Consider the following 27,133-nt stretch of genomic DNA (forward strand, 5'->3'; position numbering starts at 1 on the left):
CATAACTGATTCCTTTTTCAAGTACGTATTATCTAGTCAGACAGGCTAAGTAGCCTAGCTCTAGAACACCTCCTCCTTCCTCTTGCCATTCTCTTCTCTCCTCTTTGTCTGTCCATAAACTCCACTGACAAGAAGGGTTAGCACTGTTGCATGCTTTGGGGAACAGGACACCAATGCTCACTGCTAGGACAATCACAAAAGGTCTAAAAAGAGACTTGTAAGAAGAAATATCACATTGTTGACTTCAACTGCAGCAAGAGTTCAGCAGCCTGCCCAGTAGGGTAGTTATTTGGAAAAGGTAACTTTTTTGTCTATTCTTTGCACTAGCCCCTTTGCCAAGGGAACTGGATTTCACCAGTGCTGCCAAGAGCACTATGTACCTCCACCATGGAATAGTGCAGATGGTCTCAATCTTCAGCACCAAGTCCTGCAGTACTGCCACCTGCAAAATCTCCCTCTCCCTTTTTCACAGAGTCAGGAGAGGTCGTGAGAGTGATTCCAGGGTAAAGATTAAATAAAACCCCAAACATCAGGAACAACTCCTCCACCTCCTCCTCCTCTCTTATGAAACACTGCAGAATGAGCAGAAGATGAAATGCTTTCCATTCATTTTCTATTCTTAAACTCACTTGTTAACGTTTCTTGACTTTTTAAAATATCATTTGACCAGAGCTCTACTAATTACCCAGTAGTCTCAGCAGCATGAATTTCTTAAGGATTTTTCCCCAAAGGAAACTCCCCTCACATTTAGCCTAGTTTGGAGCTTCTTTCTATTAACTTCTAGGGAAGTTTGCTTTATGAAGTTTCTTGTGCTTCTTCTCCTGTCACAGTAAAAAGTATCTGTCATTTCCTTTGAGCATTCATTTAAAGATACTCATATAAACCAGTTTGGATATATAGAAAGGCAAGGCTTTATGTAGACAATGTTTCCAAATGATTTTTAAAAACCTCATCTCACTTCAAAAAGCCTTCTTGCAGGTTTTATGTATCGTCCTCAGTGAAATGCAGCCAAATTTGTGAAATCTCTTAACAGGCCACACCTTGTTTTAAGAGAGCGTTTTGGACTACAGAACTGTCAGCGTATGAAAACTGATGTCTTAGTGGATCTTCTTAAACAACTTTGCTTGTTAATGCTTAGACATAAGCACTAATCTCTCTCTTCTATTACAAAGTGGTTTAGTACTCTACTTCATTTCACTGTGAAGATAATGCTGAACACACAAACATTATTAGGAGTGAAAGTCAGTCTAAGAGTTGCCAGTTATTCATGGCCTTGCTTCTCCACCAGCACTAGCTTTTGAACTCCCTTTTTGCTAGTAGGCATTTACACACCAGAACAAGCAGGTTGGATCCTGTCCTCCCACCGTTCCTGCATTTCCCTTTTTCCCCTCCAGATGTTTATAACTGCTGAATTAAACACAGCTGCTAAAAAATGCTGGTGGTGCTCCTTGTATCCTGTGTAACGCTATTTCCCACTTCTTTTCTCAGAAGTAAAAAAAAAGAAGAAATAAAAAAGAAACAGGACTTCACAAGACAGGTTTAAAGACCAAGACACATGAAGTTTCATTCCTATACACATACATTTAAAAAACACAAATAAAAGGAGCTGATTTTCATTTTGGGATACTAGAAAGTTCCATTACTGAACATAACTATAGTTTAAAGAGATTTTTTTGTTTGCTCTTTTTTTAATAAACCTGAAGTGACGTCAGTTAGAAGGGACCTCTAGAGATCAGCCCCTTGCTCAAAGCGCAGGCAGCTCAGGTAAGGTTGCTCAGGGCTTTTTCTTCCTCAACTTTGAATACCTCCATAGATGATGACATCATCTATGTTCAAGTGTTTGACATGCTCATAGTGAAAAAGGTTTTCTTAACATCCGAGTGGAATTTCCCTTCTTGCAAACTGTATCATTACTTCTCGTGCTATCGCTGTGCATCTCTGAGAGGAGTCCAGATCTGCCTCCTCTGCATCCATGCATCAGAGAGCTGCAGACCACAATAAGACTTCCCCTCTGCCTCTTCTCCCGAAGATTGAAACTTCATCGCACCCTTTCCTTACACATTACGTTGTACAGCACCCAAACGTCAAGGTGGTCTTCATTTGACTCATTTGATTTATTGGTCTCCATTTATCTTAAACAACCAAAGATTCAGATACATAGAAACAAGTCTATTTCTGGATCTTCTCCCATTTCTTTTGGATGAACCCTTAGTTTTAATGCAATACAGTGCAAAGTTAGTAATTTCTGCTGAGCACAATTTCCCTCTCTATGGACCAATTGCTTGATTCACAATGCCTGCAGACTGAAATCAAACCAATCCCATCTGTAACTTCATTGTAGATATTTCAATTAGCACAGAAGATTCATATGCACCTTTAGCGCACCACTACCCCACCAGGAACATTCCATTACTCCATCACCACGGCAAGCAAACAATGACAAGTAGATCAACACTGATTTTGCACACAGCAGTATTACCTTCATTAAAGTTGTCATCAGTCGAGATGTGGGTCAGCGGTGACTGGGGCCGGGAATCCCCACACAAGGAGTAGCTGTGCTCTGCCTGGATGAGTGGTGCTGGGGATGCTGGAGAGAGTTCCACCTCCATCACTTCATTCTTCTCAGACAAGAAGGGATCGTTCAAGAGCTGGCCTAGGACATCTGGTGAGAACTCATCCAGGAACTCTGTGAAGTGCTGTGGAGATAAAAAGGGGAAAAGTTGTCTCCTTGCCTGTCATGCCAACAACAGAACAATCCTGGTATCTGCAGCAGGCACCCGTGCCAGTCAGTAGAAGGAACAACCAGCCCTGCTCCAGTGAAAACAGAAGAGTTTATGATTGATTAACTCACAATGAAAACAGAAAACAGAAGCACAGCAGCCATGTCCTGAGGCAGCCTCCTTTCTTTCCCTAGAGGTACTCCCTACGCACCCTGCAGGATTTATTGTTAGGATGTGCCATGTGTGGAGTAGAACACTTGGGTGGTCACTGAAGCACAGAGAAGAGAAAGGAAGCAACTCAGGCTCATATTGTCTGCCACCACATATGACAATTCTAGTTGCACAGACATACACCACAATCCAGCAGAAAGAGTCCGCATGTCCCCAGGCAATTCGTTTTCTATACAGTGGAATTCCTGGGTAATTTATACATCTATTCCAGACACGGCATTCCAGCAAAATTCAGCTTCTGGGCCCTACAACTGGAGCTCCTGGCAGCCACTGCTAATTACTACTTTACCTATTACAATAGCAATGCATTCTATGACTGCATGTACTAGGATAACTTTGTGCTTGTTTCTTATTCAAAACAAGCAGAAACCAAATCTCCCAATCTAATTCCTAGAGAACCCAGTGCAGTTCCCAGCAATATCTAAAGAGACTGCAGCTCTCCTTGTTTTCATTTCAAGTATCAGAAGACTACAGAAGAAACTGTACTGCAAGAAACCATTCCTCCTTGTTTTAGACACAGATAAATCTATTTTGGTACAAAAATATTTGTGCAATGAATCATAATGAGCCTTTCTAAACAATCAGGCATTATCTACCATCTCATATAGGAGTCTTTGTCAACTGGGGCCTGGTCCTATGAAACTCTAAGTCTGCTTGATTTGCTCTGTTTTTGCAGGCAGCACTGATCTTGCCCTTCATCTTGCTCTCTCCTGCAGAAACAAACACAGAAACTCAAGATCTGGCTTCCTGTAGGGAAGAATCAAGAACTAGTCCATACTGTATGATTCCACAAGAGAAGCAGTGTGCTTACACTCCTCGCATGCCCTGTACACCACAGCAACACTTGTGGCCTCAAAGCCTGGTGCTAGAATATGCGAGCTCGGGTGGGTCTCACAGAGCCCACCAAGCACCTAAAGAGACACAGCCCCTCCTCCAAATGTTCATCGGTACTAACCAGGACTTCTTTCAAAATTCATAAGCCTTCAGTCAATTGTGACAGGCACTAAAGAAAATATTTACTAAACATAAGACTATACACAGAGGAACACAGTTAACTATGCTCAAACAGCGCTAGCTAAAATAAAGTGTTTACAAATGGCAAAATGGATTTTGTAGTTTCATATTAACTTGCTGTGAATGATAAAACAACTGAACAAACTCTGGAATGACTCAGCAAGGGGGTCATGACCACCTTTGAAAACCTTGTTTTAGTTTCAATACCCAAGAACTCAGTAGCTCTCACAACTAGAGCTGCTTCCCAGCTGCTAAATGTATAAACCACGCTTCCCTATTAGCACAAGATACAACATGACTGCTTCAGTATTTGTACGCTGGTTTCAAGACACAGCTGAAAAACAAAATGATCATGGGCTACATGGCTATCTTTAGCAAATTCACACAAAGATTCCTGCATAATACTGTTTCAATACGGAAGAAATTTGTATCAACTGCTGTGTAAATAACTTTCAGCAAATGGAAGAATTAAAGTTAGATTACTTTCCTTTTAAATGGGGAATTTTCTTAATACCGCTTCAGGAACAGCAGCAAAGGAAATAAACGTTCAGCTTCTCAAAACCAGACAGAAAGAGGGCTTTGGGGCAGGGAAGGCAGTCCAACACGTTCCTCAACATACGTGCTTTCTGTTTTTCTGCTGCATCTGCAAAACTGACAAGCAGCAATCTGCATGGAAGAAATGGAGTGCATTTACAGCAGAGCCTTCTGACAGCAAATAAATGCTCTATCTATTCTTAAAATGGTTCTCTAATTTTGTTGTTGTGTTTCCATCTTATTTTTAAAGTCTGCGATGTAACTTTGAACACAGAAGTCCTAAAGAGTGTGACAGGCCAGATCACACGGCTGCTGGATTCCACTAAGAGATACAGCTTTAGGGTCTGGACTTCTTAATGATTAGAGAAAATACTGCTTGAGATACAGGAATATTTTGTATGTTACACACATCTCTACCACAGCGAACACATGAAGCCTGCCTTTTTTTTTTTTCCCTTAAGAAAACAGTAGTCTATTGAAAGCAACTCCATTTGATTAAAGGTTTCAAAAAGGCATTTGGGCAACAGCTACAGCTTTTGAGGGAGCAGTGAGACATCAGCCTCCTTACAGTTCCCACCCACACTTAAACTGTTCCTTTCTGCCTTCTCAAGGCACATCCTCCCTCCCTCCCACCATTTCCGCATACACCACAGTGGTCAGCAGCAACTTCCAGAGTAGAACATCCACAGAACAGCCCTCCATGCTGATATTGCAGCAATCACCTCTGCGGTGATCACACTCCAGAGGAGGAAAGGGCAAATTAGAGAGGAAGCTGAGAAGACTGCCAGAAATTCAACATCTATTTGGTTGAAAAAGAAAGGAATTCTTTGTCTGTGGCTTTCAGTTTGGCATCTTTCCCCAGCAGAGTTTATCTTTAAAAAAAGAAAAAAGAGTACTTGCTTCAGAAATGTGGGTTTTGTTGTTTTGTTGTTGTTGTTGTTGTTGGCAATGGCTTTCTTTTTTAATAAAATACAGCTCTGTTGCAGCTCCTGGCCACCCCGCTATTGGTGCTGCAGTGGCACAGGCTGCCCAGGGAGGTGGTGGAGTCATCATCCCTGGAGATGTTCATGAAATGAGTGGATGTGGCAGTTTAGGACATGATCTAGACCAGTCATAGCCATGGGCTGACGGTTGGACTAGATGATCTTATTGGTCTTTCCAACCTTAATGATGATTCTATGATTCCATACCCTCACACCCCACTGCCAGCGACAGTACTAGTTACAGACATTTGTATAAGGAGCGTATTTGAATTAATGAATAGTTCTCTCTATATAGCAAAAATATGTGTTTAGTTGGGATTTGAATCTCTGTAAAAAGGCATTAGGACAGATACAGCCTTATCTTCCCCTTCTCCCAGAATACTTTACAAACAAGCAAAACACCAGGGCTCATGTTTGCAGGGAGAGGGTTGCAGCTCCATGGAGTTTCTCTGCCAATCTGCAGGGACGTTTACTCCCGCTTATAAGCCAGGTGCTTTAGGGGAACACAAAACACCTACAGACATCTTCCCCACGGTAAGCAAACAGAGGAGGGTTCCTGCATCCGGGCGCATGGTGGATTTTGGATGGCTTTTAGCAAGTCATATTTGGCCTCAGCCCAAGTGAGCCGCAGGCTGCAGCTCTCACAGCATTACTGTTCCTGCCAGACAAAGCTCCTTTTCTCCATTTCTGCCTACGGGAAAAGTTTTTTTCTTCTCTGCTCAAATGGACAGCTCTGAAGTGAAACAGAGACTCAGGTTTGGGTCCTTCCATAGGAGTGCTGACTTCTCCAGCCTGAAGTCAGACCAGAGAGTGCCGGTTATCTCAAGCTGTCATGTTATCAGGACTAAGACTGAAACAGAAAACTGGCTTTCAAAGGACTCAATAAAAAAAGCAATGAAGTCGATAGCCCTAAATGATACTCCTTAATTACATTATTAAACAAGTAGCATGCTTTGGTGAGCCTATAAAACACACTACACCCCCTAGGAGGCCTACGCACTTCCTTTGGGTACCTTTGTACCTTTGGGTACAACCAAAGCCCACCCTTCAGGAATCTCAGAGCATGCCGGCCTACACACACTGTGCCAGGGTGCACCTCAGGCATGAATTTGTCCTCATCTCTGGTTTCCTCTCTCATTGTGAGTTAACAGGGAAAACAGGGAATCGTTTCTTCACTTGCTCTCTTGTAGTTTGTCTAAATCAAAGGTACACAGGAGATAAAATACAGAAAGAACCATTTCTAGCTAGTAGCATCAAATATCAGGAAGAGAGGCTACATGGAGATACCATCTCCTTTTCAAGCAACCAAACACACATTTCACAGGCTTCTGCTTATATGGTATCCAAGGAGGTCTGAATAGGATCCACAGCTGCTAACACAAGGATTCAAACTCTAGGGCACCCAGGCAAAGTGCCAGTCGTTAAAGATGGCACATACATGCTTTTCACTCTCAGCAGGCTCAGCTCTAAACTTGGTTATAATGCAAGAGCCATAAAATGCATCATACACAGTTCTGCTTAAGCGTGCAAGTGCAGCATCTACTCATTAGGAGGAAAGTCTTTAGTCAGAGACTGGTGAGGCAGTGGTGCTCAAGACAGGTTGGATGGGGTCTTGGGCAGCCTGAGCTGGTGAGTGGCAGCCCTGCCCGTGGCAGGGGGTTAGAACTGTTGGGCTTTAAGGTCCTTTCCAACCCAAGCCATTCTGGGATTTTATGATAAGGACCTGAAGCAGAAATCTGCTCTTTGCAGCTGAAGAACCATGCCTAGATACTGCTCATGTACTATGGAGGGAGGACTGCACATGTAGTCCTGTTAATGATGATGATGCAGGAGAGAAGTCCATGAATTCCTGCACACCCAAACCCAAGGACACATACTGAAAAGCTCCCTCAGCTTCCAAAGGACCAAGAGAACTGTTCTCAGTACTCACTGGCACTTGTGCAGCAGTTCACTGTCACACAGATTCAGGCAAAAACTCTGCAAGTTTCCAGGCACATCACATCCCTCAAATTCTTCCTCTTCTGGCATTTTTTACATATGCAGCAGGGAAGCCAGCCAACGCTCATTCTTCTCCAAACTCAGCCACAGATTGAATCACATGGTACACAGCCCTGTCAGCTTTGAGAAGGGCTAATGATGGAGCTCCCAGGAGCCTCACCTCCACAATTCATTCCCACGTGCCCTTCAGGGAACAGAAGATCTCACCTACTGGCATAGGATGCGTTGATACATCACTGGTTTGAGGCACAGATCCAAGCTACTGCTCCAATGCTCTTACAAGGATGAGAAACAAAGGACAAACTGGCAGCAGCACAGTATTTTTCCTGAATACTGATTCCAAAGATAGGGGCTGAAAGAGAGACAAGATCAACCTTCCCCGGCATCCCCACAGGGAAACTGAGTGGAAAAGCAGGTATCTGCACCCTATACAACTTGATACCAGGGTGCTTACCTTTTGTATGTGTTAATTTGAGGGAGATGATAGAGGAAAAAGAGAAAGCAACTACATTTGGCAGCACATATTTGAGAAAAAATCATCCAACAACACACAAACTGTACAAAATCTCAGCTGCCAGAAGACCTCTGGAACAGGCCATAGTCAATATTAATGAGCATGCAACTGCAGGCACATCTAACTGCTTATTCTTAAATGAGACACAGAGATCCTCCCTCCTAGCCTGTCTGAGGAGCAGAACAGCTGGAAGATCTTTCTGATGGCAGGAAAAACGTGTTACATACAGCAAACAGAAGAGACCAGGGAGACTGAGGAATGTAAACAGTCCCCCAGGTCACACCTAAAACACACTGATAAAAGTGGAGATTGGCACTACCCTGGCTTATACACCTGGTGTGGACAAACAGGGGGGACCTCACATCTCTAGTTGTGCATCTTCTACAGCGTAAAAAAAAATCAAAACCAAGGCACAGAGGAATAATTTGTCAATTACTTTACTACAGTTTTTTAACTGTCTGGTTATTAATTACACTAAAATTGCCTCATTTGCAGGAGAATATGAACAGTAATATGAAATTGGTATTTGAAAACAGCACAGAGATCCACCATAACAGCAGATATGACCATTTGGAGTCTCACACCAGCAATTACTCACTTTAATCACCCCCAAAAATTGGATGGATTAAAAAAATCCACTAAGTGAATAACATTCAGGTTGTGTCATCAACAAAACAAATGCCAGGAAATTCAGAGCTAATGGATTTGCATGGTAATTAAACCTGTACATCTTCCCAACTTGCTCAGGTTACACAGCTGGAAATGCTGAAGTTCATGCTGAGCAAATCTTATAATCCAGCCCATTATGCACACATGCATGCATACACTCCCATTGCAAACACTCAAGTATTTCCAACCCACAACCAGCAAAGAAGCAGCACATTTATTTCAACTAATGGGGGATTTTTCAAGAAGCATATAAATTCCTTTGCATTCCCGTGCTTCAAAATATTCTTTAGCTTTCTTTAACCTTCCCTTCTCCAAAGAATGTGGGATTTGAAGAGGAAATGAAAAACAAAATTAAACTCTATAGTAACTATGAGTAAACAGAAGTTGGAAAAAAAAGGCAAGGGTGAGCAGTGCTGGAGTTCAGTGTCTCCTAAGCCCAACGTCCGCAGGCAGAGAAAAGGATGCTATTGCTCATTTCTAGCATAGGCCTCTTGGGAGTCATTTAAAATAGGAAAATCCTTCTCACACTCCCCTGCCCTTCCCCCAGTGCACAATTCTTGGATCCAGACTCGCTTTCCAACAGGCCGGGTGCATGTTTTGCTATTTCCTTTCCCCATAGGAACTCAAGTCTGAGAGGAGTGAGTCACTAGGATCAGCACAGCAGGGCGGTAGTCAGTCAGCTGGGAGCCCTTCAGGGCAGCTCCCTGGTTGGGTCCCCGATTGAGACCTCAAAAACATTCCCAATTCCATGTTGCGAGCAAGTGGCTGGATTATGGCCTCAGGTCAGCTGTTTTCATTCTTCTGTTTCAGCCAATAGGATTGGCTCTTCTTTTTTCATTTTTAGGTTGCTGGCTTTTCACTTGTTGATGTTGCTTCTTTGTTTGCTTTGTTGCTTCCATCTGTGAGCAGCATGGTCACCAACTCTTTATCATGAGTGACTTTGGAGGCTGTGAGACAAGCCTGACCACCAGGCGTGCCTTTCTTGAGCCCCTAAAATGTCAGGAACAGCAGCAAAGAACTCCCCTCAGCATCTCCAAGTAGTGTGACTCACCTAGACAGAGTTCAGCTGCCAAACTTTAGTCATTGGGATCTCTGATGGTTTTGGCATCCAGGCAAGATAATTAAAGATAACTGTTAGTTTTTTTAAAACCATCTAGCAAAGAAAGGAACAGACTTAGTTGTTGGTTTTTCTCTTTCTTCTCCCCAGTTACATTCCATGTATACAATGCCAAGTCAAAAATGCTTGCTGTGAGCTAATGCAAATCTGCTGGGTTATGCCCCAAGGCTGGGACACCTACTGGCTCTTTGGAAGAAACTGGCATTTACTGCAAGTTTTACATCTAAATAGTGTCTACTGGGCAACGATCCAGTATTTAGCCAGAAAGCAGAAAAAGCAGTGAAAGAAAGCCTTCAGACAAGTTGAAACCTTTGTTTACAAATTTTACTGTTCACCAGTGGGCACTTAAGGTCTCATTAGCTGCCTAAGAGCTAGGCAGTCGGGATAATGTGTGTTGTCATTGCACAGCTGGCTTAATTTATTGCTACTTTTGAAAGAAAACAGTTATTCTGCTTCCTTCTTGAATGTATGCAGAGAGACCTTAACATTATAACAGTATTTCACAATGTTTGGGCACTTGGTTTCATTTATGACCTTCCTTCACCAGAGGAATGGGAGGGGAATAAAACAAAGCAAACTTGTCCAAGTCCTCAGGTGAAAGCAACACTTCTTGAAGGGCACAAATAAGCCCTTTGTAAAGGGCTCAAGTTGCTCAGAGAAGCTGTGGGTGCCCCGTGGCTGGAGGTTGGATGGGGCCCTGGGCAGCCTGAGCTGGAGATAGGCAACCCGGTCAATAGCACTGGGAATGGAGCTCTATGATCTTTCAGGTCCATTCCAACTAAAGCCATTCTATGATTCCACAGAAACTGCCCTAAAGGCATTTTATTGTCTGCTCACCCTAAAAGGTCTCTTTACCATTCCCATTTATTGAGCAACACCTGAAGTTGCCAGCCTTGGGCCATGGGCCCAGCCTCACAGAAACAACTGCCCTAGCAGGCACACTGCACCAAGGCACTGTTAGAGCAGGGCCACATCAGAACTCCTTGACTAGGTTCGCCCCACTGCAGAAGGCCTCCTGCAGAACACAGATGCTCTCCAGCTCCCTTTTTTTTTCAAGTGGAAAATGTTCGCAACAGCCTCCTCCCTAAGGACCAAAGCAGTATCTTTCAAAGGAGGATCTTAAATTAGTCTGAAAAGTGTAGGTAGGAAAGAACAACTTCTGCTCCATCAGCAGAACTCACTGCATGCTCTGTCTTGCCACTCGTGACTGATAGGACACTTAACATTTAAAATAAAAATCGCTATTTTCATCTTCAAGAACTTTCTTCAGTGGCTGCAAAGTTTAATGGCAGCATTTCAGCTCACTGGGATTATCATTCCTTCATTTTCCTAGCACCGGCTGATGACCTACATGCCATCCATCAGAATCCAGCTCTTAAATTAGAAGCTGCCTGGTTATTATGAAACAAGTACAGCTTTACTGCTGGTACTGGGCAGCTTAAGGGGAGATTGAGTGTTTTATTTCAGGTCCAGAGGAGGGCCATGAAGATGATCAGAGGCTTGGAACACTTCTCCTACAAAAGACAGACTGAGGAAGTTGGGCTTGTTTAGCTTGGAGAAGAGATGGCTCTGAGGAGACTTCATTATGGCCTTCCAGTACTAAAAAGAAGCTAGCAAACAGGTGGGAAATCAACTGTCCACATGGGTAGAAAATGATAGGATATAGGGGGATGGTTTTAAACTAAAAGAGAAGAGGTTTAGATTAGATGTTGGGGGGAAATTTTCTCTGAGAGGGTGATGAGGTGCTGGAATAGATCCACAGCCAGAGAGGCTGTGGATGCCCCATCCTTAGAGGTGTTCAAGGCTACACTGGATGGAGCCCTGAGTAACCTGATTCAGTGCCTGATTTAGTGGTTTGCAACCCTGCCTGTGACAGCGGATGATTTTCCAGGTCCCTTCCAACTCAAGCTATTCTGTGATTCTATGATTTCACTATAGAGTTCCTAGGTTCTGTTTTATAAGTCTTTTACATCAGGAGTGTGGGGTGTGGTTGTTTTGGTTTTTTTTTTGCTTGGAAAAGAAAGGACACAAAATGAAGCTCCTAAATACTTAAGTACTCTCAATTTTGGAAGAGTCAGACTCTTTTCTCAAACCTCCACATGCAGACCCCTCCAGAGTTGATTATGAAAAACATGACTTAGTTTTTATAAAATGCTAGCTAATGTTCATAGACCATAATGGTTAACATTACAGGTGCGTGTAATGCTTTAAAAATAAAAAGAACACCACACACGTATAACCCTTCCATGAACTCAAAAGGCAGATGCCTGATCACTGGATAAGGAAAAACAACAACAGTGTGGCTTTGCAACATGAAGAAATCCACAGGCCACATCACCTTACCGGGGAGATGAAGTCCTCTGCCTGATTCAGAGCTCAAGGATCAGCAGCCTTGGGCTAGCAGTGACCTCAGTTACCATGGGGCTTAGACCCGGCCCCACAGAAAATGCTGCCCCTCTATCAGACAGATATCTACTATCAGGCAGAAACAATGCTGGCAGGACTTTGTGTTCTTTGTTGCTATCACGGAGCACTACGTGTTAAGTACATGCACTACAACAGTCAGTTTGATGTCATATTTCACTCCCACATGTGATCTAGCCAGATAATGGAACAAACCACCAGATTAAAGAACCCCTTACCAGTAAGCAAGTCCTATGCTTGCCTTTCAGTTGAAACATCTTGGGTTTTGATCTGATGTACCTCTCACACTACCACAAACTTGACCCAAGACCAAACACTGGGGCAACATATCAGCTCTGCATGGATCCAACAACAGGAATAGTCAAAGCTTTCCCTTTCAAAATCATCAAAACTCTTTCAGCTTGCTGCCGCACCCTGTGCCCAAACAGTTACTGCTCCAAAGGCTAAGAAGGCAGAACAACGGTACCTGTGAAGACAATGGCTTGGAGGATCATCCCCATCTTGTGCTGAAGTCATGAATCTGGAGCTGAACTGAAGCAGCCAGCTCTGCCCAAACCCATCCCACAGCAAAATGCCTGATGCTCTGAAGATGACTCTGGTGACATTCTATGTATGGAATACATAGAATCATAGAATTATAAAATCATAGAATGGCTTAGGTTGGAAGAGACCTTAAAGTTCACCCATTTCCAATCCGTGCCATGGATTCAACTGCCTAGAACCTCATCCAACCTGGCCTTGAATGCCTCCAGGGATGGTGCATCCACAGCCTCTCTGGTCAGATTTTGTCTGTGCCTCACCACTCTCTGAGTAAAGAATTTCTTCCTATCATCTAACCCAAATTTCTCCTCTTTTAGTTTAAAGCCACTACTCCTTGTCCTGTCACTATCAGACAGTGTAAAAAGTCACTCCCCTTCCTGCTTATAAGCTCTCTCCAAGTACTGGAAGGCCACAACGACATCTCCCTGGAGCCTCCTTTTTACCATGAGATAGAGGTACAAGACACTCCTGCTGCACAGGCACAGCCATACTTCTGCAGAAAACCACAAAGGAATTCACAAAAACAGTTTCGGCACCTCATTTTGTGTGGACCAGTGCCTTTACCAATGCTGGTACTGCAGCACCCTTCCTATGAGAAAAAATGCATTTCGTATTATGTCACCACAAGAGCAGTGGGGGTCGCCTGCTGTTGCTTGTGCCAAAGGCAGACTAGTTTGTTTTGAAACTTGAAAGCTGTAGAGAGAAAGGAAACAGGATGTGAATGAGATAAAATAAATATACGCTGAAAAGCATGCATAGCATTCGTCTAGACAAATTATTTTAAGGCATTCCACACTTTAGAGCCAGTATTCCAATTTCCTACGACAATTCTTTTGTCAGAGAGCCAGAAAACATTACTTCAGTCAACTTCATTAAAAACAAAACAAACGAGTGCTACTGAATCAAGGTTCAGGCCTCAAAATAGCGGTAGATGGAAACATCTGCATCCTAACATAAGGTCTTAAAAACAGAACAGAACAGTTTAAGTTTAGCTCTCTATGCTTTCCAGAGATATAGGGACTGGTGGAACAGTTTGTTTAATAGCTTCTCCTCCCAGAGAAGCACTAAGGCAGAGCCCTCAGAGGATATATTTCCATCTCTGCTCTTGAGGATATCGTAACAGCTATAGGGAATACTCACAGTACCCACAGGCATCCAGCTACCTCCTTGCTCTCCCATAGAGAGCAGGGGCACTTGTCCTTAAACAAGAAAGCATCAAGATGGGACCAGATGATCTATGAGGTCCCTTCCAACCTGAGCATTTCTATAATTCTGCATGGACTGCAAATATTTTATCACCACCTCAGTTTACAACAAGAACAAATCCTGTCAGCTCAGCACAGCAGGTAAATAGAAAGCCATGCTAGGCAAACAATCCCACCTAACATGGAAATTAAAGCACCTGTCAAATGTGTTAGACATTTATTATACTGGAAGAAAGTAAAAATTAATGAGTTAACATAAATCTGGAAACCAAGAAAGAGTTAACAGAAAATATAATTCAGAGGGGAACAAGATCACTTCAGAGTTTATTAGGACCTAGAAGAATGTTAATTATATACCAGGCAAGTTCTTGTCTCAAGCTGTGTGGGGGGAAGGAAAGGGACCAAAATGTTTAATTGAACACCCCTGGGAGGGGGCGGTTCTGAATTACTGCTCTTTATATGAGAAATAACAGATGATACAGCCATCCCACAGGATGGTAATGAACTGATTTCCAACCCAACAACAACTAAGGAGAATATAAAAACAACAGCTACTCAAAGCCAGTCATTTTAATTAGCAGGCTTAGAAAATCTCCATCTGAAAAGTCTCAACAGAGCTGCTAAGGAGCTCTTGAAACTATTTTCAGTAAGAAACAATACTGTTGGACTGGAAAAAATACAAAAATATTTAAGTGTAAACAAGGCAGTCAAAGTAACAGCAAGTTAACCTACTCGCTGTTCATTCCTTACTAAGGGAAGAGATGGAGAAGGGAAGGGAGTAGTTAGAATTTGAGACCAAAAGGGAGAGAAATCTAATTTATGCTTATAATTCCACACTGAAAATTCAGCTTTTCAAATGTTATCTCTGTTTCTAATAATCTCATGAGCTTGATACACCTTGTCTTTTGTAAGGGTTGGTACTATAGAAAACAAAGCCAGAAAATGCAGTCAACAAGATGCATTCAGTCAGATGAAGAAATAAGAAATCTTTAGATGTGAAACATAAACTAGCAGATTGCACCATGTTTTCAGTGGATCAGCCGATCGCACAGGGATCAGCCCTTGGCCCCAGACTCTGCTATTTTATCAGTGACCTGAGAGGAGAAGTCACCTCCACTGGTTTGCAGATAATGTAGCATCAGGAGGAGCAGTGCGTAATAAGAAGATCAGGTCACAAAACCAAAACAACAGATTACTTGTTAAGCAGCCATCAACAAGCAACATGTTTTAAATCAAGCCAAAGGTAAAAATCTGTTGCCAGCAAAAAGCCCTAAGTCCTGCTGTTGTGATAGGTCGGGCAATTAGAAGGAGAGATCTCGAAAAAGACCTGAGAGTGGGAGAGAAGTGGCAGAAGGAGCCTCATAACGCACTGCGTTAAGTCTGTGTCCAGCACGCAACCCAGAGCACATGGACTTAAGGGACTTCAGAGGACAGAGGGCTATGAAGGAGGAATGCATTTTCTCTAGGCTCACTGCAAATGCAGCTGCTACACTCAAATCCTCTACTTCCAAAAAGGGAAGGGGGAAAAAAAAAAAAAGAGAGATGGTGCTCAGCCAGGGAAAGTTCAGGGAATCACCAGAATCACTGCAGAGCTGCAAATCCTGCAACAGCAGGAAATACAACAGCAAATAACAGAAGAAACCGCTATATTTAGCTTGTCGAAAAGGAAATGAATGCAGAACATGAACTTTAAGCACTGAAACTGGGAATAAGCCTTAGAATACAGCTCTAGCAGCTTGCAATTAAGTTTATAAGCTGAAGCCAGATCCATTAAAGTGGTTATAAAGAGACATATTAAAAAAAGGGGAAGATGATCAGTCACCATAAAGTTTATAAGTTGAAGCCAGATCCATTCACAGTGGTTATAAAAGGACACAATATTAAAAAGAGGGAGGATTATCAGTCAACATAAAGGAACAGTGTCAATTCTTTGACCCAAGCTATCCATAACACAAGACAGGAGGTCTCCCTGCCAACATATGCAGAAATGCAAACAGGAAACAATCTGGGCAAGTTTTATTGCCCATGATTTACATAAGACTAAGCTAATTAATCATAACAGTTTCCTTTGGCCTTCTTGCAACAAAACAACACTGTTTACAAGAAGAGCAGCACATTCTGGAGAAGCCTATAAACACCTAAGGCTGAGAAACCTGCTGATGCTGCTTTGCATTCCTGCACTCCAGATAACTCGATAGTCTTATCTGGAAGGCAGCCGGGAAACATAGTTCAAGAACCAAGGTTTAAGACCAAAGGTTGTTCACATTACACACAACCTACCCACTCACAAGCAAGCTCCAAACAATGCTCTCAATAAATTCAGCCCTTCAACCTACAAAGGCAAGCAGCAGGCATATCCTGCAGCACCACCCATGGTTTATTTTTAAGGCTGGGTTCCCAAGGAAGTGTTGTAGGAAGTGATTGAAAGCTGCTCACCATAACCAAGCTGGTTTGGTGAGGGCTGGGGACAGCCCAGGGAAGGAGACATAGGCAACGGTTGCAAGCGGGAGCAGCCACATTGCTGATGGCTGGAGCACTGGGAGCCACAGAAACCCCAAAGAGTGCTGAGAGGGTCACAGGTGACAAATTCTGTAGGCTTGCACTGGACTTTAAATTAAAAAAAAAAACAAAAACACCCACACAGGTTGCCCAAGTAGGTTGTGGATGCCCCATCCCTGAAGGCATTCAAGACCAGGCTGGATGTGGCTCTGGGCAGCCTGGTCTGGTGTTTGGTGACCCTGCACATTGCAGGGGGATTGAAACTAGATAATCATTCTGGTCCTTTTCAACCCAGGCTATTCTATGATATGATTCTTTCTTTTTGATACTGACGTTTCCCTAAGGGGCAGCTGCAGTTGTACTAAAGCACAAGTAAATGCTTCAAAAAATCTGCAAAAGGCAAATGACAATTCACAAGCAAATGGCGACACAATCATTTTCAGATCTCACACTGAATTCCCAAATAATCCAGGCATAATAGACATCTGCTTTCAGTGGGAATGGGAAGTTCCCAGTGAGCCGGATGAGGGGAATGCCAGGGGCATGTGGAGGAACAAAAGGAAGCCTCTACATGGAGGGAGCAATTTCAAAGAAACTAATTTAGCAGCTGCTCTTTCCAAGTCTCCTTTTCACATCTCAGTTAGTAAAGCTGCACGTGTCTGGGTATTTCCTTTATGGCCTACCCTCCTTCCAAACGCTGAGTTTGAAGCATCAGAGGTCAACCCATAACAGGGACTATCAGAGACAAGTTACTTTATTTTCACTTTCAACCTGAGAAAGAATACAAACATAAGCATCCAAATACACTGAGAACAAGATAGCTTAGTCTAGTTTGTCAGAATAAAGATTCCTTAATGTTTTTCTCCATCAAAATAGAAACTAATAATAAAAAAAGGAAACAAGTGACAGAGAGGGAGCAGAGGGAGCATTTAAGGAAAGAAGGAGTTTCATCCTGTTTCAAAGATTAATTACAGGATTAACTCCACCAGGCAATGCGAGTTTCTGGCACTTAAAGCAGAACTGCTCTCCAGCCAACGCCTCCAGCAAGCACACATACACGCACCCCTTCCCAATCCGCATCTCTCCAACGCTAATGTACAAACAAAGCCACTTTCACTTGCAGTGCTGTGATCTAATTAATTGGATATATTGAGCGAGCACACTGCGTGGTGCAGAAGACAACTCTTCAAAGACAGCCAGAAAAGTTTGCCAGAGTCCTGGGGATAGAGACAAGCGGAGGGAAATTTCAGACATTGCATAATCACCGGCACATGTAATCACTCACTGGTCTTATCCCAGCTAACACAAATCCAGACCTATGTGAACTGCAGCCAAAATCTACTCAAGCCATCCAGAGGCAACTGAGTGCCTAATAAGCAGGCAGAAAAGGGATGGAGAGATACAGCCCATGTGGAGAAGGGAAGGATGAACATGCAGCCCTCTCACTGATGGCCGCCCTAGCATCCAGAAAGCACTGGTTCCAAATTCCCAGAGGCTGACCAGTCAGCCCATGCTTTCCACACTGATTATCACAGAGATTAAAAGACAGAAAACAGTGGTTTTGTGCAGGCTGTGTGAAAATTTCTGAGGAAAGAAATACAGCCTGGTGGCACTGCACAACGTGGGCTGCTCCATCCACAACGGCAAGCACCATGTTGAGCACACTGGTTCCTCTGCTTGGCACCAGCAAGCCACCGAGGGCCCAGGGTCACAGTGTCAGGCATGGGCTCCATCCCTCAAGGCAAAAGCCTGCAGATGGCCTTTGCCCCTTGCTTGCACATCTCCAGGAGTGGTAACAAAGTGATAGTTTCCTGACAGGAGGGGTTTCAAGGACAGTGGTATGGAAGATAGCACCATGGTCAACACTAAGGTAGAAGGGATCGTAAACATAGAATCACAGAATCATTTAAGTAGGAAAAGACCTCTAAGATCATCGTGTCCAACCATGGACTAGCATTGCCAAGTTTACCGGTATATCATACCCCGAAGTACCACATCCACAGATCTTTGAAATACCTCCAGGGATGGTGACTCAACTGCTTCCTAGGGCAGGCTGTTCCAACGCATCACAACCCTTTCAGCAAAGAAATTCTCCTAGTATCCAACATAAATCTCCCTTGGCACAACCTCAGGTCATTTCCTTTTGTCCTACTGCTTGTTGAGCGACAGAGAAGAGACAAACCCTCCAGCTCACTACAGATTTCCACCTCGCTACAAACTCCTTTGAGGTAGTTCAGGACACTATAAGGTCTTCCCCAAGCCTCCATTTCTCTCCTGTGGCACAGCACAGATGCACGAAAGCAGAAATTGAAGGAGGCTTCCACACTGGGCTTGCAAGGCTACACAGAGGTAAAGAGCACACTCACCATGGGGCTTACCCCATGCATCCTCAAACAAGCTCACCTGGACATGCATAAGAGATCGTGGATCACCCTGAAGCAACAGATCCCTCTCCTTTCCTGCCCAAAGCAGCAGCAACTCAAAAGCAATTCTAATTCAAATCTAAGATGTTACAGTTTTTCCACACATTCTGCAAGCCAGCTGCAATGCACAGCCATGTGAAACCCTGTTTATCACCCTGCCAGCTCAGTCCCCATCATTATGCTTTTTGCTCTGGCACACAGAAAACACCTTCTTGGAACCAAAAGAGTCTGTCTGGTTCTAGGAAAAGAAAGGTATATAGACAGAAAAATAACGGGGGGAACGTTGCACTACTTATCAGCAATGCATAACTCCAAAGCCAGTTAAGGATACATACACATACGTGTGCGTGCATGTGTCTGTGTATTAAATATAGCTCAGTTTTTCATACGGCGCTGTTGGCTGCAGAACCGTTGCAGCGAGCATCTGCTAAAGACCATCTGGACCGGGAGGGAACGAGAGCGAAACGTTACAGGACTCCTGAGGAATTTGAAACTTGCAGTGGATTTTACAGAGTCATTGCGTAAGGTACACTGACAAATGTGTGATATCAGGGAGGTTCTGTTAATGGGAGAAAAAAAAAAAAAGAGAAGTGATCCTAAAACTGCTACTTCCTGCTGGGGTTGGAGTTGGCTACAGACAATGATCTCACGCCACTAAAATTCAGCATCATTAAAAGAAACAAAAGTTCTCAGGACGTGCAGTATGAGAGATTTACAGTTAAAATGGACTGCCCCAATGAACTGAAAATGGCATTTAAACCTAAATGGGTTACAATAGAGTATCTAAAGCTTCCATATAAAAAAGAAGTTCACAAAAACCACAGTGGTCTTATTCATTAAATTAAATTAACCAGTACATTATTTAGCTGTAGTCTTCTCCAAAAGCTACAGCTAAATTCAGTAAACTTGCAAGACTTTATAAATCCATGTTCATGCTAACCATGCTTTGCCTATGCGGAGCCAATACAAAAGCTCTTGGACATGTCAGAACTAACATCCTCACATTTTCAGAACTGCTGAACACTCCTCTCCCCCATGTTTTATTTTTTTGTTTTTGTTGCAAGATCTACAAAAGACAAAAAAAGGAAACTAAATGACATCGAATAAGTTCAAGTTTACAGTATTTGCAAACTTCCCTAGAAAACTGATCAACGTGCAGAAAAGAAAAAGGGTTTGAAAAGCACTGTGCTGATTCTACTGAGACGTTGCAGTTCCCAGATGGCTCAGGAAGATCAGGTCCTTGGCAAGAGTCAAAATGAGTACGGTTGGCACTAATGCCAACATTCCTATGATTTCCATAAGCTCAGCCGTACTTGTTCTTAATGGTCTCAAGATGCTCATATACAGACACTGAGAGTTCAAGGATAGGACAGTATAGAGGAATAAGAACTCCACTTTGGAAAGAGTTATTGTCCATATTTTTCTACTACCAGTCCCATTTATTTTCCCAAGATCACAATGAACAGTAACACTTCATAATGTTCAACAGGATCACATTTTGTAAAGGGAGTTCACAAGACCATTTTACAAAAAGACCTTATAGCTTTGTTCCACAAGATGATTGCGTTACATAAGCATCCAGTTAGAGCTTTATGGGGACAGTCAGCCATGCTTCCAAAGCCTGCAAACAGAATTTAAATGGACCATCCAGCTTTCAGCATAGTGACCATATGTGGTATTTTACAAGCTGGCGGTTACTGGGAGGGAGGGAAGGAACAGATCATTGGTGTTGCTCCAATCTCCAGTATACGTAGTGGCAATCAAAACTATATTCTTGAACAGATTTGCTAAGCCAGTCAGGAAAGGTCAGGATAGAACATGGAAATATATCTAGACTAAATGGCCATGCTAACAGTAATTCAAACTGCATATTCCCCACCAAAAAATCCAATCAAATAAAAACAGTGACATTCTGATGTGTTTTTAAAGGTTTACCACTATAGCCATTTTTAATTAATCAGATTTGTCTGATCTTGATGCAAGCCAGTGTTCAAAAACTCTGGAAATAAACAGAGATACATCTTGAGAAGCAGCCATTTTTTATGTGTTGTAATCTGTATTCATTTTTTTGTTGCTCTTGGTAAGATAGCCATATACAGAGATAAAACTGCAGGAATAAAAGCTTGAAGAGACTTTCCATACCACGTCATTCACTGTAAATAAAGCTTCCTATTATTATGCAGCACTGCTGAGCAATAATAAGCAAATTGGCTACAGACCTAGCCAAACCCTGTGAAATCTCTCACTTCTATGGGATGCCCATCAGACAGACAGTTCACACATTCAAATGCTTTCCTGGAACACTTTGAAGCTGGTGTTTTGATATAAAGCAGTTAAGAAGGAATACGCAGAAGTTGCCTGCCAGTACTTATGAGAACTATGGCACTGATTTGGCTAAGGCCGTTGGTGATGAAATGGGCAAAAAAGATGCCACAAAGGTACAACAAGGGAGCAGGTGAGGGGTGTGCAAAGCTCCTTATCTTGCTTTTCAGTGTGTAAATTTCCATGACAATGACTTTTCTTATCCCAAACACCACTTGCACAACCAGTACAGGAACAGACACAGGCGAGCTTTCTCTGCTGAGATACCCAAGCTTCATCCTGGGCAAGATAACCTGGAGGTCATGCACTCATTCACCTCCTTCAGCCTAAAGGCACATGAAATGAGCCCTGGAGATACTGGGAACAGGGATGAAATTTTGTGAGAGGCCACCTCTTAGGTGCCTTTTGCTTATGGTATCTGTCCATACCTGGGTACCTACATCCTTCCATCACTGTCCAAGAACTCTGACACACAAGTTCAGGAAAAAATCTAGAAATACAGCCCCAGTTCAAGATGACTTTGCCCTCCTGTTCCCTGTGCTGCTGCTGTCTGCAAGACTGTCATTCTCTCACACTGGGAGGAACACATCTTCACCCCTGTCATTTCTGTCCACAGGATAAGTCAAGGTGTCTGTCCTTCCCAAGCAGAGCCCAAGGCCCACTTGGCCCACTCTTCACGCTTTGTGTTGAACTGACAACGCCTGACATGCTACACACCCTGGATTTACATCATCTGGAGCTACACACAAACACGAGTCTCAGCAGCCCCAGGCTCTGAAAAGCCTGATTGTTGGCACCAACGTCCCGCTCCTTCCCCACCAACCCAAAAGGAAACACAGGAGTGTTTGTTGTGGCAGCCAGCACACAGAGCAGGGGCTGTGCATGGGCGGCATGCGGCCCCAGGGCTTTGCCTCAGGCGCAACCACCCCCAGTGCAGGGAGAAGTGCTCACTTTCCCCTTCAAGCAGGTTTCTGAGGCTCTTTCATTAAGGCAGCCTGTTTGAGGTCTGAAAACTAAATACAAAGTGAGAAAATCCTGTGCCAAGCAAATGAGCGCATGCCAGAAAGCATCCCAATAGCAACTCCAGGACAGGAGAATGCTCACACTCAGCTCATGCAGACAAGGAGTTGGGGTCAGCACCAAAAGCCAGGGGTGAGCAGCAGCAGCAGAAATTTGGAAACTCCATCTCACTGCCCCACAGAGCAACAACACCGGGAGCTCCAGAGCTCCTGCCAACTCCTGAGGGCTGCCCAGCTACAGCAGGGCCCAGACATGCGCCATCCCAGCCGACAGCCCAGCCACCCCAGCACCGCCCCACAAGCCTGCAGCTGCAGGAATGTCTGTGACAGAGCACGCAGGCTTTTTTAATTGCAGGCTGCCTGACTCTGTCGGTCCTGACTGGGTGTTTTTTCAAGGTTTCTTTTTTTGTGCTTCGCTTTTAAGTGGAGAGTGCATGAGGGTGGGTGGAGCAGTTATAAAGCAGGCCGTGGCAGTGGCATGCTCCCCAGCCTATTCATAGGCCCTGTCTTGCAGGCTCTGATGGGACACCTTCCATGAAGATGGCAACAGTCTTCCCTAGCCCTCCTTTCTGTGTAACATTCTTCTTTTATAACTCTGAGAAATCAGTTCTCTCTGCCTATGGCAGTGGCTCACAGCTATACTAACCAGCACAAATAAAACCAAAGGAACAGGCAGAAAAACCTTACTGGAAAATCTAGCATGTGTCAAAGAGTGTTTTAACAATACCAAGCTATGCAACGTAGTTTGGCAACGTCTTCTGGCAGCTCATGAGGCCCAGACGCAGTGCGTGAGAGCACATCTTGAAAACCAAGCAAGTCCAGGCAATCACATGCAAACTACTCAGATATTCCAGCTCTATTATCAAAACTCAAACTGAACACAAGAAGACTGTCCAAAGCCCAGTACTGAAGCCATCAAATCAGATTTCAGATGCCGACAGAGTTAAGAAATATGCAGTTTTTTTACATCTTGACCTGAATATCAGTTTCACCAATAGGTGATGTCCAACTTTCTCAGGTTATCAGCATCTTGCAGCACTGGTACTCCATGAAGTACCAAAAAAATCCCTGCGTTGCTACATCACTAATCTAAAATAAAATTATTTAGTGAGCATAATCTGCAAGGATGTGTCCCTTTGCCAGAAACTGAGTTGGATTAAGTCACCATCCTTCCCAGAGGTCACTGTACCCTAGGAGACAACAGTTTAACCACACATCCACTGCTCTGATCCAATTTTGTTGAGCTGGGTTTGATGTTCTCTACTGAAGCACTCAAGCTAATGCAGATCATCTTTGCAGAGCAGCACGAGGGAGCTCCTCCAGGTTCAGTTACACCAGCAGATTTAAGAATGGGTCTGGCATTCCAAGAAGAGCACACCTGACTAGAGCCACAGTCACATTGTCACTTGCTTTCTCTCCTAAGAATGATTCTTACCTTCAAGACCTGTGTGGTTAATCAGGAAAAATCTAATTTAAGAAGCCAACTAGGTAACCAACACAGTTCCATGATTTTCTCACAGCTGCTCACTAGCAGCCTAAACATTGAGTGCTGCATAATTCAAGTTTTTCCAAGAAAAAAAGGCATTTTTTTTCCATCCATTTCTCAAAATTGCACTGCTTACAGTGGCAGCTTGCCTCACGGGGGATTTCTACTCAGACTATGCTGCACCTGGGATTTGCCTTTTAGCTGTAGCACTCCCCAGACTTTGATCCTTCCAGCAATCTTTTCATTATGAGGTCATCAAGTCCAGAAGAAACATAGCTCATGGAAAGTATTACAAACAGACAAACTTATTAACTGACAAGAGGGTAAAAACCTAGTCAAACTTGGAGGGCTTGTTCTCCTTGGAAGCAGATGCTCATCTACATCTGCTGAATCCACAACCTGCAGAAGCACTGTCTGTGCAATGGTTTGGTGCCAGAAGAAAGCAGCTCCTGCACACACAGTTGCTCAATCTTTGGCTCCCACCAAATTGCCAAGCAAGGCAAACTGCTTAGCAGACCCTCTTAAAGGGCGTATAATTTGATCATAAGGCACTTTCCTCTAAGAGAAGTCAAACCAGGGGATTGGAAGAATCTTAAGGGAGATACCCTTATAACTACTAGGAACTTGGTGCTGTTTCCTATAAATAGCATTGCTTTGCACAAAGCACAGCTCCCTTTACAGGTGTGAAGGATGATGTAATTCGTGATGTAATTGCAACAACTAGCTCACTCTGGCTGATGTCCACAGAACTTAATGGCAGTGTCCACTGCCTTTTTCACAGTAAAGGAAAGCAAAAATAAGACCTATAATTCTTGCAGCAGGATGGGGCTTTGAGCAACCTAGTCTAGAGGGAGATATCCCTGCCTATAGCAGAGAGTTTGGAAATTGATGATCTGAAGGGTCCCTTCCAACCCCCATCATCCTACGATTCTATGATATTTCTCAATAATATGGGCAACCCTTCTTTTTCTGTATTCACACAATAAAACAAACTACTGAGAAACTAAACTCTAGTGTTTATTTTCCAGATATGGGGATGCAAGTGACTTCTTGTAACCAGAACAGCATTTGACATTGGAAATTAAACATGAACTTGAGTACCCCTGTACCAGGATATGTAAACCTACCTCCTGGTATGTATGAGGCTGGTACCCACGTGTCCCCTCTTCAGTTCCAGAAAGAACCAAAATTTGTATGATGTTAACGTATTTAAAGATTTCATGCAATGAATAAATTCTGACATTCAATGGGATGAGTGACTTGATGGCTGTTAAAAACTTCCCAAAATTTCTGTGTGTGAAAATGCACTTTAAAGACCAATTTCACTGCACTGTCATCTTATGATGATTTGAGGGAAAAAAACATATTTTCCAAGTTTTAGTTGTGTAATCATAACGCATCTCTAGAATAAATGACTCTTCCTTACAGACCACTGTGTGGTCCCCTCTCCCTATGAGCTCACAGATCAGTTAGAAGCTTCTCAGGCTGTGATGCGTCCTGATCAGAACATGCTGTCTCTTAATATGTTGCAACAACGAAATTTAACTGCCTGTTATGACTTTGCAGGCTACTTACCACAACTCTGAAACCCTGATGGGTTGAGCAGTCAGAACTGCTTTAAATCAGCAGAATCAGTCCTACAAGCTGTACTCTCAAGGCTGCCACCACAAGTCTTGGGAGAACACCAGCTATACTGCTTCCTGCAAAGTGTGCACATGCGTGTGTCATCCTTCCCTACTGAGGGTAATATCTGCTTCCAATGATGTTCCTAAATTCCATTGGAAAAGACTTGACTAGGTGGCAAATATGTTTTGATCACCAAGGACAGCCTCAAGCTGAGCTATCTGCTGCTCTCCAAACCATTTGCCATCCATCAAAAACAAAATACCTGACTTGTTTCTTACTTCAGAAACAAGCCAGACATGCTGAAGCAATTAGAAAAGAAAATTCAGCTGAGATTCTTTTGGTAAGCAGCCTGACCACTGCAGTGTTTTTACTGGTCTTCCATATATAGTTGTGACAACTGCAGCAAAATATTCACTCGGCTGCCCTCCCATAGCCCGCCGAGTCTGTAACCACCCTCCCACACCACAGATGTACCCGAGAACTAACAAATCCCTCCCTCACTATTTACACAGCATGACAAGCTAGGATGTCACTGTTTCAGAAGCATTAGTGCTCCTGCCCTCCCACCAGATACCAAATATGTGTCTTCTGAGCAAGGACATAATCCACACACAGTGCACGAGGAACACAGACGAGCAACTTGGATAGTGCCTTATATTCAACAGCAGGATACTTCCCTTGTCATTCCAGCTCATTACAGGATCAGGGTCAGCTAGCAACAACTACAAACTTGTAACAGGAATTAGTTTAATAAATAATTATTAGATCACATTTCTTCTTTAGAAAGACTTCCATACTATGCAACATTCTGATATGCTCTGTCTCGGACTGCATGCTTCCATAATTTCCCTAAATTACAGAAGCATTCTCCAAAATACCACACATCTTCAACAAAAACAATACACTAGTGGACAGCTGAATGTTTCTTGCCAAGGCTGAGTGCACCCCTTGAAGCCTCTGGAGAAGGGGGAATCACACTTGGACCTTCTAGGATTTGCACCACTTTCTGGTAAAACATCCTTTATCAACTTGTTTTTTTTTCTTCATTTTTCCTTCTTTTTATCCTCCTTACATACCCAGCCAGCATTTCAACCAAAATATGTGGCTGAGCCGGCCTGCACTAAAACTTATGTTATAGGTTAACCTTTGACCAAAGAAAGCAATGCTGACCTCCTGACAGCGCCTTCATGAGGTCTGAGCTGAAGGCCCAGCTTTCCAGAATGGCATCTATATACACCACTGGAAGAAAGGTAAAGGTAATCTTTAGATTAAGATTCTGCTGAACACACAATGCATATCCTAGAGATATGAAGAAGAATCCAGCTCCACCCATAAGTGAGAGTACAACCAGTTTCCACTTTCTTATCCTTCCTCCTGGTTGGCCTAAGAAGTCTTTATTGCCATTCTGGAGTGAGTCCTCCATTCTATTTTGCTCCCACCTTCAGTCAAACTGCCTGGTGTGCAGTTCTTGTCCTCACTCAGTCCCTCCAGTCCGGACCCTCTGAAGAGCCCTCCAAACTGTACTTTGCAAATAAAGGAAGTTTCCTTATCTAAAGTAATCCAGCAGCAGCTGCTGAGCCTGGGTAAGATACATTAAATCAAACAAAGTAACCTTCACAAGACAACCAGCAACACTGGAGCAGAAGCGACATCTTTGCCATGCAATCCCAAACACACCCCTGTACTACCCAACTTCTTGGGCAGGGCTTGGTTAAAGCAGCAAACATTTCTCAGTCTCTTTCACTTCCCTCTGCTGCTCCTTGGTCTTCCTCACTACATCCTGCAGCTAAATCATTTCCCAGTAAGGTA

The 27,133-nt window shown here is 43.4% G+C and overlaps 1 protein-coding gene across 1 annotated transcript in view; it reads right to left on the reverse strand.

Moving 5' to 3' along the window:
* The window catches only part of CREB3L2 (cAMP responsive element binding protein 3 like 2), a gene marked incomplete at both ends in the record, with an annotated part of 71,710 nt that overhangs the window by 31,124 nt on the left and 13,453 nt on the right, over window positions 1-27,133 (reverse strand). Inside the window, one exon of the mRNA XM_079536790.1 lies at window positions 2,480-2,696. Coding sequence (XP_079392916.1) covers window positions 2,480-2,696 — 217 coding nt within the window. The remainder of the gene's footprint in view (window positions 1-2,479; window positions 2,697-27,133) is intronic.

The sequence above is a fragment of the Tetrao urogallus genome (genome assembly GCF_951394365.1).
Source record: "Tetrao urogallus genome assembly, chromosome: 1".
Classification (NCBI taxonomy): domain Eukaryota; kingdom Metazoa; phylum Chordata; class Aves; order Galliformes; family Phasianidae; genus Tetrao; species Tetrao urogallus.